Here is an 18,220-nt window from a genome sequence, read left to right as displayed (position 1 = left end):
GGAAGAGCAGGCAGTGCTCTTACCCTCTGAGCCATCTCTCCAGCCCCCGGTTGAGAACCTTTCTAAGGGGCACATCTATCACTGAGATTCTCCCAATTTATCTAGCCTTTGGCCTTTGGCGCAGAAACTCTTCTTCCTTTTGGTTGCCTACCTAGGTCGGTCGGTCGGTCGGTCGGTCGGTCTGTCTGTCTGTCTGTCTGTCTCTGTGTGTGTGTGTGTGTGTGTATGCATAGATATATTTATTTGTGGGGAGAGGTGCCTGTGCATATGTGTGCATATGTAGGACAGAGGTCAACCTTGGGTGTCATTCCTTAGGAATTATCGAACGTGTTTCTTGAGACAGTCTTCACTAGGACCTCAAGTTTACTGATTAGGCTGGGCTAGCTGGCTAGTGAACCAGGTGTCAACTTGTCTCCACCTCTCTACCTAGGGAAGTATGCCCGATATTCTATGTGAGTTCTGGGGCTAAATCTCAGGTCCTCATGCTGGTGTGTTGGCACAAAAAGCACTTTACTGGATGAGCTATCTCCTCAGTCCCTGTACTATAAGAGCTGTTTGAGGAAAGTGATTATACCCTATTCACACCTGTATCCTTGGTATTGAGCATAGTGCCTGGCATGCAGGTGGTCGTACTCTTTTTAAGAGAATAAAAAGCCCACTCAGGACTTAGTGACATTTGACCTCAGGTCACTCAAGTGTCTCAGTATTGAGCCAGTGGTGCTTGGAGCTGATATGATTTTACTTGACACCTTGTTTTCTCCTGCCTACAGCTCTAGTCTGTTGTGTTTCATCAGTACTTTGATGGCCTTTCAGTGACCCACAGCGTTGCAAGCCTAAGTTTGAACATACTTCTGTGCCTTTCTACTCATGACGAGGAATCAGCACCCAGCAGACATGAAGCTTTTATGTCATCACCACCACCCCCTTTGAAAATCACAAGCTCTGAAAAGGCAACCAATACTAAAGACACTTTAAATATGCTGGCAGCTGATGCCACCAGTGGACGCTCTACTTTGAATAGATCTCAACCACAGGGCATAATTTCAGGGAGCATTATGTGCCCAAGGTGAATAAGTAGCCACGACACAGAAATGCTAATTGTAATAGCTTGAAATAGGAAAGAGAAAAACTGACTAATATCTCCATGTGTAGACTTGGTAAAGAAATTATGATTTAGTCGTCATGCAGTAGAATTTTATACAGAAATAAAAATGTAAGAACTACACTGACACAAATTGACTGAATCACATCAAATCCTAGAAAGTCAAAGACTTTGTCAACTATGATAGTATTAATAGATATAAAATTATATGGAAAAACAATATACTGTGTGTATTATAGTCTGTTCAGGATGCTGGAACCAAACATCAGATCCTAGGTAGTCTACAAATAACAGATTTATCTCTCTGTTCTGGAGACTGGGTACCAGCAAATTCCATGTCTGATAACAGTCGGCATTTATCCCAGTGACTTCTGGGGTTGAAAGAACAGCTCAACTCCTTAGAATCTCATAAAAGAGGGCACTGATTTCATTCATGCATATTCCAAAGGCACCATCTCCAAATGCTGTCACATTAGGGGTTCCATTTCAACACATGGATTTTGTGGGCATATAGACATTCAGCTTTTAGTGTGCACATATAAGTGATACATAATAGAGGTTAGTTTTCTCTGGTAGATTGGAGGGATATGTGGAGGTCTAACTTGTGCTTGAATGCTAAGCACATGGGTTTTACTGCATTATCTTTCACTAATAGGTACATGTTGTAGTAAGCTTTCTTGTTGGACTTTTCTTGGACTACTAGCTAGCATATAATGACCCAGGGACTTAGTATTAATAAAGCTTGGTCTTAGCTTGGGCTTTTTTCTAACTAGCTCTTATAACTTAATTAACCTTTTTCTATTAAGCTACATTCTTTCACATGGCTCAGTTACCTCTCCTCTGTCCTGACTTGTTCTGTGACCCATTGGTGTCTCCCATGAGCCTGGATTCATCCCTCTGATTTTCTCTCTCTGCTGGAAATCCCACCTGTCCTCCCCTGCCCAGCTATTGGCTATTCAGCTCTTTATTACACCAATCACAGCAACACATCTTCACACAGTATACAAATATTCTACAACATTTCCCCATTTTGTTTAAATAAAAAGGAAAGGGTTTAACAATAACACAATAAAACTATATATAATAAGAACAATGATCAGGTAATGATTATATGCTCAATGTCTAATCCATTTGTATTTGGCAATTTTAAAAAAAATACTCTATTGTAATCTTTCCTATCTTGAGTCCAAAATTTATACCTAAACCACTTTCTGTCATAACTTATATTATCATCCTAAAAATAATCTTTTTAGACCTAAAAACATTTTCTTAGATAAATAACTTCTATGTCTCTGAACCCTATGCACTTCACATCTGGTATGTAAGGGTTTTTTTTTTTCTAATTTTAGTAACAAGGAAAACTGTAATTATAACTATCTTGTTTTCAACCCCTTCGAAGACCCAAGAAGGATATACTATTACCTGAGTAAACAGGAAGTGTGTAGCAAACAACTTCCAAAACTATAGAAACGACAGAGACATTTGGCTGCCTGGACAGTCACTCAAGGCTCCTTTGTAATGCTGGGGTATTCATCTTTTGCCTTCAGGCCTAGAATATCTGACAGACATTTTTGTGAAGCAGGAAGTTTGAAGGATTTTCATACCTTGCCTTGGCAAACTTTGGCAGTCACCTTCTTTTGTGTTCTGCTTGTCCAATTTGGACAGCATACTGTCAGCAAAGAGGCAAGGGTAGTTTCTTGCCCAAATGGCTAGGTTTGCCAAAATAGAAAGCAAACTCCATATGGAGGTTCTTTGATGCCCATCATCCTTTTTTGAAGTCTGTTGGTGTTGCCAGGAGCAGATGTATCTCAGTGTCATGAAAAGCCTTATGTTATTAAAACATCTTAAATGCCATAGTCTGTAGATCTTTTAAACGTTTGAAGACAATATAGCTATCTACAATATCTTTGTTTGACCTTTAAAACATATCTAATAAGACTATAAATTTGATTGTTATAGATGACTACTAACTTGCACATCTTAATTATCTTAAATGATTTATAAATATAGCTTTCAGTGACTAGAAATCTATATTACATTATTAAATGAGCTACATTAAATGAGTATACTGCTTATAAATCCCATTCCGATGCCCAGTAGCAGGGCCTCTTAAAAGAGTCACACACACTGCAAGCACCCAGCCTATTTGGGACTTTTTCCCCCAGCTTTTTCAGTCCCTATATGGATTTATGTGCTGGATATTGGACATCAGTTGTAGGGAGCTTTTATCATTGGACATTCTTGGACCCCTTGCCTATAAATAGTGACCCAGAAACTTATTAATTTTGAAAGTTTGGCCTTAGCTTAGGCCTTTTTTCTAACTAGCTCTTATAATTAATTTGTTTCTATTCATCTACAGTCTATCAGGTGACTCAGCTACTGCTCTTTTGTCCCATATGTCTGACTTGTTTGGCATCTCCTGCATGCCTAGATTCATTCTTCTGACTTCTCTGTTTCTGCCAGAAGTCCCACCTATACTCTCCTGCCTAGCTATTGGCCATTCAGCTTTTTATTACACCAATCACAGCAGCATATCTTCATATAATATACAAATATTCCACAATATGTGGTTTTTGTATATCTATTTATAAGAAGAACCACCATTGAAAACAAATCTGTCAGCGAGTTCTAAGTGAAAATTTATTCTTAGCACTCAAGAAAGGAAAACAAGTGTCACACGCCTTTAATTCCAGCACTTGGGAGGCAGAAGCAAACTCACCTCTGTGAGTTCTAGGCCATCTGTCCCTGTCTCAAAAATGTGTGTGTGTGTCTTTACACACAAACATACATACATATGTATTAGTCTCTTCATTCTTAAAAATTCTTACTGTTGTTCTTTTACAGTTCATGGGAGGTAATCCTAATTAAATCATTTATCACTTCTACTTTATGTAAAAAGCTGATGGTAGAAGTACGAAATTGCAATAATCCTTATTGATCATCAGCAGCAAGCAGAATTATTAAGTACACAGATCATCTCAGCCCCTCCCAACTCTTTTCTCCTTGTTCATCCCAGATGTTGCTATCGTGGACATGAGTGATATCTCCAGACAGCCTTCCCTTTTCTACCATCTTGGAGTCCGAGAGAGTTTTGACATGTCTAATAACGTCATTCTGTACTATGATACTGATGCCGACACTGCTCTGTCATTGAAGGTAAGGAGCATTGTTTACCTTCCTTTAGATACTTAATTTATGTCCATTTGAAATATGACTTCTAGCACTGGAGGTTTGAAAATGTACTGAAGATTCACTTGTAGAGTTTCTTCCTTCCCACCACACTTTCTAGCTTCCACCGAAAACTCCTTGGCTGTTGTGTGTGCATCCTTGCTATATTGAACTTTTGCAGGCACCCAGCACTTCAGGCTTAAGGAAGCAAAAGCAAAATCTGTTAGTTTCCACTGATGCAAACACAAGACTCTGAGTCCCCTAATGGGCTGTTTTCATCAAATATACACATTATGAAAAATAGTTCTCAACTTTCAAAACTAATCATATGAAGACAACCTAATGGTTACCAAAATGAACAAAAAAATTAGCATAGACATAATCAATATTTCATTGATTTTCCTCTAATCTGAAAGGAAAGCTTAACTGTGGAAACCTGTATGTTCCTGCACAACTTAGTAATTATTGAGAGTTTAAAAAATGTGGTTTTTGAAAGCTTCATGCAAGCTTTCTTGAATAGCATAGTACTTTAAAATGTTTTAAAATATATTAATAAAATGTAAATTTCTAATCCGAATTCTTCCATACTTCATCTTTCCTGAATAGTGTTGAATATCTTAGCAGTAGCTAGGTAATCCTGGTCTGTGTGAAATCAATTTAAGAGTAATATATTAGTAGCCGGGCGGTGGTGGCGCACGCCTTTAATCTCAGCACTTGGGAGGCAGAGGCAGGTGAATCTCTGTGAGTTCGAGACCAGCTTGGTCTACAAGAGCTAGTTCCAGGACAGGAACCAAAAAGCTACCGAGAAGCCCTGTCTCAAAAAACCAAAAAAAAAAAAAAAATTATAGTTTGTTTACAGCAGCTCTCAACCTTGACTGGCCTTTAAAATCACCCCAAGAGCTGGTTAATGCCCCAAGACCTAGGTCACACCCAGATCAGAAATATCAGTCTCTGAGGGTGGGACCCAGATACATTTTTATCTTTTAAATCTCCCACATTTACAACCAGGGATGAGAACCAGTGGTTTAAAAAGTTTGACTTCACAGATATTATTCCTAAGTGTTCAACTCCTTCAGTACTAAAAATCATGCGTATATAGCAATACAATTTGGTACCAAAGTTGGATGTTTGTGTTTCTTGAGATTTAATATTAAACCAGATTTTTCTGGTTTCTGCAATGATTAGAGATTATTTCCTGCAACAAATGCTACCTGTTTCAGATATATAACCTGTATATAGTAAATTTTACATATACTTTAAATAAAAATGTACCATGTAATTAGAGCTCGGGACTGTATTGTGCAGAAATAATTCATATGACTAAGAAAAGAAACTTTGTCAGCGTATGTTATAGAAGTTTCCAAATATTTTAAACAATCTAAATTATTATATATCTATATATATGGACTTCTATTCATTAAATAAGTTGTATTTAGAAATCTACAGGAATTATACATATGAAAATTTTATTATTTATATTTTGAGAAATGTCAAGTTAGAATGTATTTTCTTGTGTACATTTTCCTCAACCATGTCTTAGCAAAACCTTCAATAAAATCCTATGACATAATAAATTTTATTTTATTGTTTTACAGTTGTGGAGATTGCAAATTCTTTAATAGTACAACTATTTCCTAAAAATGGAAATGACTAGCCATTTATACACCAAAAGCAGGAGACTGCACTTATTACCTGAAACCAGAAATGTCACAATGTATAATAAATGTTTTATATGGAAGCTATTTAATTATGTATTCTTTTAAAATAAATGTCGGGTTTTAATGTAAAAGTGTTACAATCAAGTGATGCATAGTCAGCATGCTAAGTTAACAAACACTGTTGTCATTATACTTTGAGCATGCCCAGACAGCTCCAGGGGGGGTCAGTACAGTTTGAGCAACACTCTCTGTGAGAAGGCTGACTATGGGATGACCTGAAGCCTTCATACTAGTCCATTCAAGAAATGTTCAAGCTGAAGCATAGCTAGTGCTTTACTGTCTTCTCTGGCAAGGCAAGGACCAGGCCACCAAGCACCCCAAAGTGAGATCTTAAACTATATATGAATAAATGTTTTTCTCTAATATATTTGAGAATGTTTTTAAGTATATATCTCCCCCAGTATTTACAGAGCTAACCAATTATCAGTTTTCCTTGGCATCTGAATTTTGAATGTAGAGTTTCATTCTATTTGAAGCTTTCAAAGGGTAAACCAAATGATTAAACTTAAACTTAAAATGATTAAGCTTAAAATGATTAAGATCTGGAAAGACTACTGGCTATGAGAATTGACTTTAAAATTTATATTCATATCTTCTTTTTCTTTTCAGGATATGGTTACTCAAAAAAACACAGTAAGTATTATATTTTAAGATTTTCAGCCATATTTATGTAGATTGGTAAAATGTTTGACTAATGATCTTTCAGATAGCAGTAATATTTTTAAAAATATTTTTATTTATTTTGCATATGTATGACATGGTGATTGATAGGGGCATGCACCATTGCATGTATGTTGGGGTTAGTGCTATCTTTCCACCATGTAAGTACCAGGAATTAAACTTGGATCTTCAACCTTAGTGGCAAGTATATTTACTGGCTGAACTATCTTACCAGCCCACATGGGTGATTCTTTTTTAAATCATGCCTGTTGATTTTCATTATAAGAAAACAACCAGAAATAGTTTGTCCTTCAACACAGTTGATAGGTCAAGACCCATTCAGCCATTCATTGAGTGGGGCAAAAGGTCAAGTCAGGCAAGTATGTATTCATTTCTCACTAGGGCTTTGAACTTGGTACAATCTCCTTGTTTCTTTCTGAGTTGGGTCATTCTTCCTGAAGTCAACAAAAGACTTTTATTTGTTTGCTCATTTTTGTTTTGTTTTGCCTTGCTGGAGGCCAACATTCCATACTTGCCCACCAAAGCTTTCCTGGTAATGAAGGAATGTGAACTTGTACCCCAGTTCATATGGGGGCCGCACCTGACTTCTGACACAGTAGAAAAGAACTGGGATAGAATTTCATTTCATTCTGTTTCTTCCTTAAGTACTGATGTCTCCAGATATGCATCAAACAAGTTACTGTGCTTGCAGAGTTTCATCACCATGTTGCTTTGAACAGGCTAATGAAACTATCACCCTAGAAAACATTACAACAGCTCACCTCCTTAAATGTACCAAAATTACTCTACATAGATATTTTTATTTATGTAAACATACATTTACAAACATGTAAATATATGTTATACACATACACATATATAATTTCAGCCAGGCAGTGGTGATTCATGCATTTAATCCCAGAACTTGGGAGGGAAAGGCAGACACATCTCTGAGTTTAAGGCCAACCTAGTTTACAGAGGGAGTTCCAGGATAGTTAGGGCTAAATGGAGAAACCCTGTCTCAAAAAAAAAAAAAAAAGCAAAGAACTCATTTTAAGTGTATGGTTGTTTTGTCTGCATGTCTGTTTGTGCACCATGTGCATACATTGTCCATGGAGTCCAGAAGAGAACATCAGACACTAGGAACTGGAATTATAGATGATTGTGAGCTACCATAGAGGTGCTAGGAATCAAACCCAGGTCTTCTGAAAAGCAGCCACTGCTCTTAACTGCTGAGTCATCTCTCTAGTCCTTCCTGTTGAATGTACCCCAAGCTTCTTCCCACCCAACTTCTGATATATGGTATTATATTTTGAGAAATCGTAACCTAGACTCAGGAATAAGCCCTTGGATCACAGCTTCTTTCCCACCAGCCCTTCTAGAATGGAAGGCTTTCTTGCCACTTCTCCTATTCTACTTGGAGTTTCTGCAGGGACTTGATGGAAAGGGTCCAGGAAATGAGGTTCTTAGCAGGGCACGCTCTTTAGGAAAGTAGGAGCTTTATGTGACTACCTCACAGAAAGTCCCACTGAGCAGCTAAGGGGCTCAGGACACCAACAGAATTCCCCACATGAGGTGAGCCTTCCTTCCCCACCCAGGGATGACCTTTTAGAAACAAAGTGATTACCACTGGAACATGGATTTGTAAACAGGCATATTTAGAAAATAAGACAGAGTAGTTTGGAGTTCCTCTTCAGAAAAGAAATGGGAATGTGTGCCTTTCTGGCATTCCCTGCTAATCACCCAGGAATTTTATTAACATTTGTAGTAATTCTAAGTATAATTTAGCCTCATTTTTCCAGTGTGGTTTCTTTTGGGAATAACTTACTCTAGAGGATTTGGCAACAGCCATCTCTGCTGCAGTTGGCATTTCATTAAAATTCAGTGCCCTGTATTCTAATGCTTGAGAAGGTATAAAGTATCACAGCATTCATAAGAACTATAGAGAATGACTGGAGATAACTTGAAGGAAAGAAAATAGTATCAACTAGGAAAGACTAAAAGGAAATAAACCAGGGAGTACTTGCATTCATGCTCATCCTCCAATATTATCCTCTTTCCGGTAATAAAAGAGAGTTAATTTTGCACTGCAGATGGGATGGAAATAAGGCAAAGAAGAATGGTTTGCATCAGCAGAATGGGCAGCTTATAGCTAATGGTGATTAAACATTAAAGTAGAATGTCAAAGTAAATTGGTTGAATTTTAAGAAGAGTTTGCTCTATATCCCTTGTCTGTGGATTGGGTCCTACAGTCATATAACATCATAACATACAACATACAGATTACAAGAGAAAAACTGATAGAACTGTTGATTTGTGATCACTTTGAAAGGATTGAACACACAGGCACACTCCCCCGCTACCACCAGAAGCACCATAGTCATAGTGAAGTATAAAGCTCATGAGTCGGGTACAGACTAAATGCCATTCTGTGAGCATGCAGACATCCTGTCGTATCTTTAAAATAATTTGTATATAAGTGGAAACAAAGCTGTTTTGAGGTCTTCAGGGGGCAGTTTGCTGGTTCTAGGATTGTGCCTTAAATGCATTGACTTTAAGTTGATATGAAAGAGGGGTAGGCATACTTGGCTTCATTTTTAGGAGCAATGCTAGAAATTATCATAGCTGGACATTCACACATTCTCCACCATGACAGAGAATATCCTCAAACCAAGAGCCAAAATAAAACCTTCATTAAGTTGCTATTTTGAGGTGTTTTGCAACTGCAATATGAAATATAACAAACATGTCCTCTTAATAATACTGCATTTTCTAATCCATGAACATGGGCTATTTTTCTATTTATTTTGGTTGTCTCATTTCTGACAGCAGTGTTTCATCATTGTCAGAATACTCATTTTTTTTACCTCCTTGATTTAAATTCAATTAAAGTTTATTCTTTCAGTTGTTCTTATAAATAGAACTATTAATTTGTATTTCTGAATTGATTATAAAAAGTGCTTTTCACAAAAATCTTTTAATACCACATTTAGTCCATAATTCAAGTATTTGAAACTACAAGATTTTTTGTCAGAGTTCTCACTTTTGCTATATTTTTATAGAGTATTTATGACAGATGAAGAGTGCATCTTTATGAAAGAAAAAAGATTGAGAATATAACAAGTCCTGAGGCTATTTTGTCTTTTAAATTTTGGAACTTTCTGGTACTTTGTCAGTAGTGGACATTATCTAAAGGTATTCTGTAACTTCTTTTGTTCTAATTTTCCTTTTCATGGGTTGATTTATATGAATCACTAGAAGCAGAGTCTGAGGCTTGGTTTAGGGTCCAAGTGGCTTATTAAGAAGTGGCCTTGAAGTCCACACTAGGTAAGTGGAGGAAATGACACCTTTGAGCAGAGATGAGTGGAGTTGTGATGCTGGCTCATTGATAGTGATAGCTGTGGCCCAGTTCCCTGGGAGGTCTGAGTTTAGAAGGACTTTTCTGTACTGTTGCTGTCCTGCGTTGTCGTTCTTGTATTCATATATTCCTGGAAGCAGTATAGCATTGGATGAGGTACATTTTGCCTCTGACAAAGTTCTAGAAGGGTCTAATAGTAGAGCTGACCTGCTGAAGAACTCTCAGCTGAGAGGGATCTGAATAATGCACCTGGGTATACACTACATGATAAGCATTTCACTGTAGAAACAATAGAAGTCATATGTACCTCAAGAGTAAGGAATACATTCTCAGGTTGATGAGCACAGAGATACTTTGTTTCAATTGAGTGGAGGGTTTATTAACTGAAAGCTACATAACTTTAACAGAGAGGAGAGATTTTGACCTATATTATTTCTATAATCCTGGAAGAATTATAGGCTGGTATAGGTTCCATTTTATGTTTATAAATGAAATTGTTGAAATAATGCTAGACCTCACTTTCACTTGTCAAGTCCTAATGCCAGAGTTCAGTTGTTTTGAAAAAAAAAAAAGAGTTAAATTTCCAAAATAGGATCACATTATTTAAAAGTACCATTTTATTAAAAACTTAATCTGGTTCTTGACCTTTGGACTAGGTAATTATTTCTTTCTGGAAAATAAGATTTTAGAGAAACTCATTGTTCCTGTTTAAGTGGTTATCTTTATAATCCCAATGAATTGAAAATTCTTTGAGAAACAGATGCTGCCAATATTGGCATCATTGTTTTAAATTATGGAAATCTTCTCTAACATATAGATTGGGTTAAACCTAAGTTCAAGGATAAGAGAATTTTTCCTAGTCCTCCCTCTTCCTCTTTACTTTTAAAGTTTGCCATGGCTTTGGAGCCAAAATTATCAAATGTGATATCTTAGTTTCTTTTCCTGTTGCTGTGATAAAATATTCTAACAAAAAAACTTCATGGAGAAAGGGTCTATTTTGGCTCGCAGTTTGAGGGTACAGTTTTGTATCATTGTAGGGAAGCAGCTGGTCATATCATATCCACAGGAAAAAGAGACAGGGAGACAGACAGGAAAAGGGAAATTAATGCTACTATAGTAAGGAGACCACTGGTTTGTTTCTGGCTGCTTAGCCCCAAAATAACCACATAGAAACTGTATTAATTAAATCACTGCTTGGCCCATTAGCTCTAGCTTCTTATCGGCTAGCTCCTACATCTTAACCCATCTCCATTAATGTGTATGTCATCACATGGCTGTGGCTTACCGGGTAAAGTTCCCAGCATCTGTCTCTGGTGGGCTACGTGGCTTCTCCCCAACTCTGCCCTTCTTTCTCCCAGCATTCTGTTTAGTTTTCCCTGCCTACCTAAGGTCTGCCCTATTGACAGACCCAAAGCAGCTTCTTTATTCATTAATGGTAATCATAGCATATAGAGAAGAATCCCACATCACCTCCACTTTAAAAGGAAGGTTTTAACTTTTACATAGTAAAATTACATATAACAAAACAGTTATCAAGCAAGAATTACAGTTAAAATATTTATATCTACTTTATCTTTTATCATAACTAAGAAAAATATAAATTCTTGAACTCCCATCAAAAACTCCAGAAGGATATAATATTACCTGAATAAACAGGAGGTGTATTGTAAGCAACTTTCAAAACTCTAGAATTGACAGAGACATCTCACTACCTGGACAGTCACCCAAAGTTCTTCTTTACTATTGGGGCATCCAGTCTTCAGCCAGGGGCCCATAGTATTCAGCAGACTTTTCCATGAGGCAGGAAATTTGAAAGACAGTTCTGCCTATATTGGCAGTTTGTCAGTCACTTTTTTCTGTGTCCTGCAGATTGTCTGGCAGACTCTTTCATGAAGCAGGAACCTTGAAGGACAGTCTCACCTTTAGGCCAATTCAGCAGTCATTTCTCTGTGGGTCCTGCATGTCCAGTTCATCAAGCAGCCCAGGCAAGAGCAGTTTCTTACCCAAATGGCTAAACAACTTCATAAGGAGCCTCTTTGATGTCCACCTTCCTCTTGTAGCTATTGGTGCTGCCAGGAGCAGATGTGTCTCATTGTCCTGAAAAGTACTAAGTTCTTAAAACATTTTAAATGCCATATCCTGTAGTCTTTGAAAACAGTTTGAAGAATGCCTATCCATCTGAAATATATCTCTGTACATCTAGAAAATCTAACATGACAAAGTCAAGAGCAGAAATACATATACATAGTATAACAAAATTGACCTTAAATTTATATCAATAAATCAAGATCCATACCGATGCAAATCTCTATAGCATAACCCCCTTTAAATGTAAACAAACATTATAAACAATATTTAGGGATATGGGCATAGTTCTTCTCCAAACTGCTTCTTGTTGTTTATTGGGTGAGGTAATTTTTATGAGGGGTGTTCAAGGTGACCTTTCAGGCGGTCTTGGTCCATCAAACCACACTAGTCTGAAAGGATTCCACAAGTTCTCATCCTCTGTGGAAACAAAAGAAGAACCTCTTTTCCAAAGCAACATATCCCTATCAAATTCTAAAATCAAGATACCTTTAAAGTATATCTGTTGGTTACTTAGTTCCTTCACAGTCAAAATTTTCAAAGAAAACACAATAATATACATAATCCAGACTCTTCTGTGAATTTTCCATCTCTATGTGGCTTATTTTTCTTTACTCCTTTTAATATATGACTCCTTTTAATATATCTCTTTAAAGACTTTTTTTTTCCTTTTATGACTTTCTATTTCTTCTCCTAAGCCTATGTACATTTATCCACCACTATAATCCATTTTGAGGTCTTTTTTAAATCTGGATTTGTCTTTATTGCATATCTGAAATTATTTTCTGACCAGAAGCGCTTCTTTCGTTTTTTTTTTTTTTTTTTTTTTTCGGTTTTTCGAGACAAGGTTTCTCTGTGGAACTAGCTCTTGTAGACCAGGCTGGTCTCGAACTCACAGAGATCCGCCTGCCTCTGCCTCCCGAGTGCTGGGATTAAAGTCGTGCACCACCACCGCCCGGCTCAGAAGCGCTTCTTAAAATGCTAAGTGCTTAAGAATCTAAGCTGCGACTTTGCTAGGGTACATATACTTCCTGCTTGCCTTGTCCATTCCAACATGGCAGAGCTGCTTGCCATTCATTAATGGTAATCACAGCATACAGAGGTTGTTTCTCAGCCTCCTGACCTCATTTGCTCTACATAATCATCCTTTTAGGAATATTTAGAGTATCTAGAAGAAGATTTACATATCAATGTCACCAGAATACTAGTTGTGATACCTCTTCATGGAGTAAGCTAAATTGCCTTTGTTAAATTCGTTCTAATGAGCTGGATTCATGAGATTATTTCATTTATAACAGTTTGAAATAACTCATCCTAGTTCACTATCCAACATATGTTATACTATTCATTCATTGTTTTTCTTTTTAATTTCTTGTCTGTCCACCTACAAAAATCTAAATGTCTTTCATCTTTTAAAGATGCATGGGGCCCACTCTTCCTCATTGTAAGAAGAAAAGCAGCGCACTCAAAAGGCTACTTTCATTTGGAGTTCAGAATTACTTTTAAAAATATAGTCATTAGTCCCAGTTTCTTTCTGACAAATTTCTTAAACTTTGGGATGGTTTCTGAAAGATTTTCTCAAAGGAAGTATTTTTATCTCCCCAAGTGTTAAGATTCCTGCTGTCTCTTCAGTCCTGTTTATTAAACTCACTGAGCTGATTTCAGGGTTCATGCATTTTCTCTCTTCTTATTTTTCTCTAACAGTAGCTAAACATTTGTTCCCAACTCAGCTCCTCTCCTAGCTGCAGGGAAGCCTTCATCAGTTCCTGCTGCCATTGCCTCTGCCTTCTGGAGCAAGAACCTGTCATAGCACACATCCTGCTTGTCAAAATGCTGTTTTCACACCTTATTAGGATTTCAGCAGGACTAGAGCAAAGTTTACTCCTATGCTGTTTGGGAAGATAGGTTTGCAAAAGCAGTAAGGCAAGCAAGATTTCAGCAGAAATGTTTGTTTCAAAAGTCTATATAAATAGATTTTATTCTTGTACCTTTAATCTGCCTCCATGTTACAGAGGCCTGGGATTATTTAATTATGATACAAATATCTTTGATGTCTTTTATTTTGCCATAGTGACCTACACCTTTGTTCAGACTAACCTGAAATTTACTATGTGGCCCAAATTCAAAGCAGTCTTCCTGCTTCAGACTCCTGGTGCTGGGATTATAGAAATGGTCTGCCATATCTGGCTTAACTATGTCTATTAAATGAAATTGATAAGAAAATTTATATGTGTATTTGCATATGTGTATGGTAGGGTGGGATTGTATTCATTTTTCTGTTTTGACATTTTTGCTTCTTTTGTCTTTTAAATGAAACTGATAAAAAATTAACATGTGTATTTGCATATGGGTATAGTAGGGTGGTATTGTATTCATTTTTCTGTTTTGACATTTTTGCTTCTTTTCTTTTATCTTTATTCCAGTACAGCTTTATTCCCATTTGTATATTTTTTTGTTCTTGTTGTCAAATACATTATATTTCTACATTTGGTTTTTAAATAAGATAAGAAATTAGCAATCACACATTTTATTTTTACAATGCTAAAGATCAAACTTCAGGCCTTGTATACAGTAGGCAAACAATCTACCACGGAACAATTTCCTTAGTCCTTGGTTCTTAGAGACTTGGTTGATCCAAGGAGCTCAACCTGGCCTAGCCCAGGATAGCCTTGAATATGCAGCTCTGCTTCTGTCTCTTAAGCACTAGGATTATAAGTGTGTGCCAAATACCTATAAATGCATTTTCTAGCCCTCCCCAGCACATTGAGTGTCATCCCAACACCTTCATTGTTTCTCATAAAAGTAAGATATTATCTTACTGAAATTCCTTTATTTATGCCATTTTTTCTTATTGTTTTCGCTTTTTTAACTTATTAGATTTAAAAAAATGCCAATCCAAATTCTCACTCCCTCCCCTCCTCCCATTTCCCTCTACACACCCTTCCACCCCACCCCCATCTAATCCTAAGAAAGGGTGAGGCACATTGCTTTGTGGAAGGTCCAAAGCCCTCCCTACTATATCTAGGCTGAGCAAGATGTACATCCAAAGAGAATAGGATCCCCAAAAGCCAGTACATGCAGTAGAGATAACTCCCAGTGCCACTGTCAGTGGCCCCTTAATCTGCCCCAGCCATGTGGTATGTACTCACTCATAAGTGGATACTAGCTGTAAACAAAGGAAACTGAGCCTATAGTTCATGATCCTGGAGAAGCCAAGTAATAAGGTGAACCCAAAGAAAAATATATATAGACCCACCTGGAAATTGGAAACAGACAAGATTGCCTGACAAAATTGGGAGCATGGGGGCGGGGGGGGGGCAGAAGGGAGGATTGAAGGGGAAGAGGAGGGGAGAAGGAGAAGGTTGAGGAGAACTTGAGGGAATGGGATAGTCGAGATGGAGGAGGGACAAAGATGAGAGCTTTCAACATTTTTATCTCTTGTCTTTGTTAGGATTTGTATGTATGCAAATATTTGTGCAGATGTAATTGCATATGGAGGCTAGAGAAGGATGCATGGTATCCTGCCTAATCACTCCATGTGTTATTTTGTTGAAACTGGGTTTATCACTAATCCTGGAGCTGGCTAGCAGCCAGTGATCTTCCTGTCTCTTCCCCTAATAGCACTGGGTTTACAGGCATACAATCATGCCTGACTTCCTATGTGAGTGCTGGGATCTGAACTCAGCTCCTCATGTTCAAATAGCAAGGGCTCTTATCCATTGAGTCATCTCTCCAGACTGATCTTTTAAGATTCAGGGTATAGTGTGTCTGAGTTTGGATTTGTGTCTTCAGTCTGCTTGAAATTCATTGAGTTTCTTAGTTATGTAGAGTTAGTGTTATTCATCAAATTTGGGAAATTTTCAACAATTATTTCTTTGAACTTTTTTCTGTCTTTATCCCTCAGGGACTATTACTATATGTTGTATATACTGGTGCATTTGATATTGTCTCATATTTAATTAACACTCTGTACATAGTTCTTCGTCAGTTTTGCTCTGTTCTTCAGGTTGCATTAATGGAGATATCACTAACTTGAGGTCTGCTTTCCTTGACTTTCTCCAGTGAAGTTTTCATTTTGATGATTGAATTTTCCCACTTCAGAATTCTCATTTTTTTTTACTATTTTGCAATAGTTTTTGTTCATGGATACTCTTTGAGACATTATTATCATGCCTTCCCTTTTTGGCTTTGCTTAATTCTATTTTACACTTTGTAACATTTATTATGTACTTATTTTTTTGCGTATATGGGTGTGCATATCGTAGCACCTGTGTGGAAGTCATGGACAACTTGCAAGAGTTGGTTATCTCCTTCCACACCGAGAGTGCCAGGATTGAACTCAGATTGTTTATCAGTGCTTTGAGGAAGCAGCTTTACCCACTGCACCATGTGGCTGGCCCTGGTTGTTTATTTTTAATTAGCATACAAAATAAGTTTCATTGTGGAATATCTAGACATGATTTGTCTTTGTCAATTCCCTTGCTTCCTGCTTTCTACCCTTTCATGTTTCCCTTGGTTCTTTCAACATATTTATTTTTTGTTTGTTTGGTTGTTTTTTTTATTTCAACATATTTATAATATCTTTTAAAAGTCATTGTCTAAGTTCAATATTTAAGTCCTTTCAAAGGCAGATAATGCTGCCTGCTCTTTTCCCCATATTATGATTTACCCTCTCCTATTTCTTTGCATATTTTCTGTGTTTTGCTAAAAAAAAGAAAATGGACAATTTAGGTAGTTTATTGTTGAAACAGTGTTTATGATTGTCTTCCCACCTCTGGGTCTGCTGTTTTTGTAACTTGCATATTAGTTTTGTGACTTGGTTGGGCTACAGTGAAGTTTGTGTCTCTATATTGTTCCACTCTAAATGCAGCTTCTTCAAGGGTATAGCCTTGGGCAGAGGCACTTATTTTAATTTCTACATGAATGACTGTTGCAGTTGAGCTCTTGAACTGTCTTGTCCTTTGCTGTCCCTGTCATGGTTGATTAGTAATATCTCTGATGAGTCATGCTGAGTGGGTGTTGCAACTAGTTATTAGTCTCTCCTATTAGGTGATAAGTCTAGAATATGTTTTATGTTTTTAGTTGAAACAGAATGACATCACTTCCCTCCTCCCAGCAAACCATCCCTCAAACCCTCCAATGCCCCCCACTATCAAGTGGATAGCTTCCTTTACTTTGATTATATTTATTATTATATTTTATGGACAAATATATATCATTTCAAGGCTGACACTTTACATTAGACTAACAATAAGGCAGCTTATCCTAGGAGAAGCTAATTCTCCTCCCATTTGTCAATAGTTCCATATAGTTCTTTATCTAAGGGTAGGACCCCAGGAAAGGTTCCTCCTTCCATGTCCACTGATAGTGTTATTGTTCCAGTCTTTTTTATTCAGGCATTCTGAGGAAAGACTGTCACAGCAGACTTCCTGATATTCTGGCTCTTGTAATCTTTTATTCCTCCTTCCTTGATGTAGGATCCATTTTTTGTTTGCTTGCTTTTTAAAAAAAAAAGTGTGTGTATGTGTGGAGAGAGAGAGAGAGAGAGAGAGAGAGAGAGAGAGAGAGAATGAATGAATATGATATGTATAGGGCAACTCTGTGTCATGGCCCTTTGTGGAAGTATGAGGACAACTTTATGGAAGTCATTTCACTGACCCTTGCTTACCTTTTGATGGTTCCTTGAGGCACAACTTGTTTCACAATCTCAAATAATTACATGTGGGCCCTTTTTATACTAGTGGTCTTCAATTCCAGTTCTTTTTATTTTAATTTTAAGTATATTTTAAAAATCATAGTGTTTATAATACAAAACTGAAACATGTATTCTTCAGAGTCTGACAGGCAATTCCAGACCATATTTTCCAAATCCAATTTCTTTGCTATTTTTTTAGATATATGAGGCCTAGCATTAAAACTACTCTATTCTAAATAAGTGTACATGAGTCTTGTACATTTGATAAAAGTTTTCTGAAATTGTCCATCAAATATAAAGAATGGCTTCAACTCAAAGATTAGCAGTGTGGGAAAAACGTCTACCAAAAATTCAGTTCTGTCAGAACCAATACTGTTCTCTAGAATACAAGAGAACACAGAAGATCACGTTAAATTATGCTCACAGACTTTGGC

General features: G+C 37.1%; 1 protein-coding gene across 1 annotated transcript in view; it reads left to right on the top strand.

Moving 5' to 3' along the window:
* Nucleotides 1–18,220, top strand: part of Map3k15 (mitogen-activated protein kinase kinase kinase 15) — a 128,411-nt gene that overhangs the window by 12,028 nt on the left and 98,163 nt on the right. The window contains exons 2-3 of the mRNA XM_057759117.1: nt 4,119–4,258; nt 6,598–6,621. Of these exons, the coding sequence (XP_057615100.1) occupies nt 4,119–4,258; nt 6,598–6,621 (164 nt within the window). The remainder of the gene's footprint in view (nt 1–4,118; nt 4,259–6,597; nt 6,622–18,220) is intronic.

Source organism: Chionomys nivalis, chromosome X (assembly GCF_950005125.1).
Source record: "Chionomys nivalis chromosome X, mChiNiv1.1, whole genome shotgun sequence".
Classification (NCBI taxonomy): Eukaryota; Metazoa; Chordata; class Mammalia; order Rodentia; family Cricetidae; genus Chionomys; species Chionomys nivalis.
The sequence above is the reverse complement of the archived record's forward strand: the minus strand, read 5'-3'. Positions and strand labels throughout refer to the sequence as shown.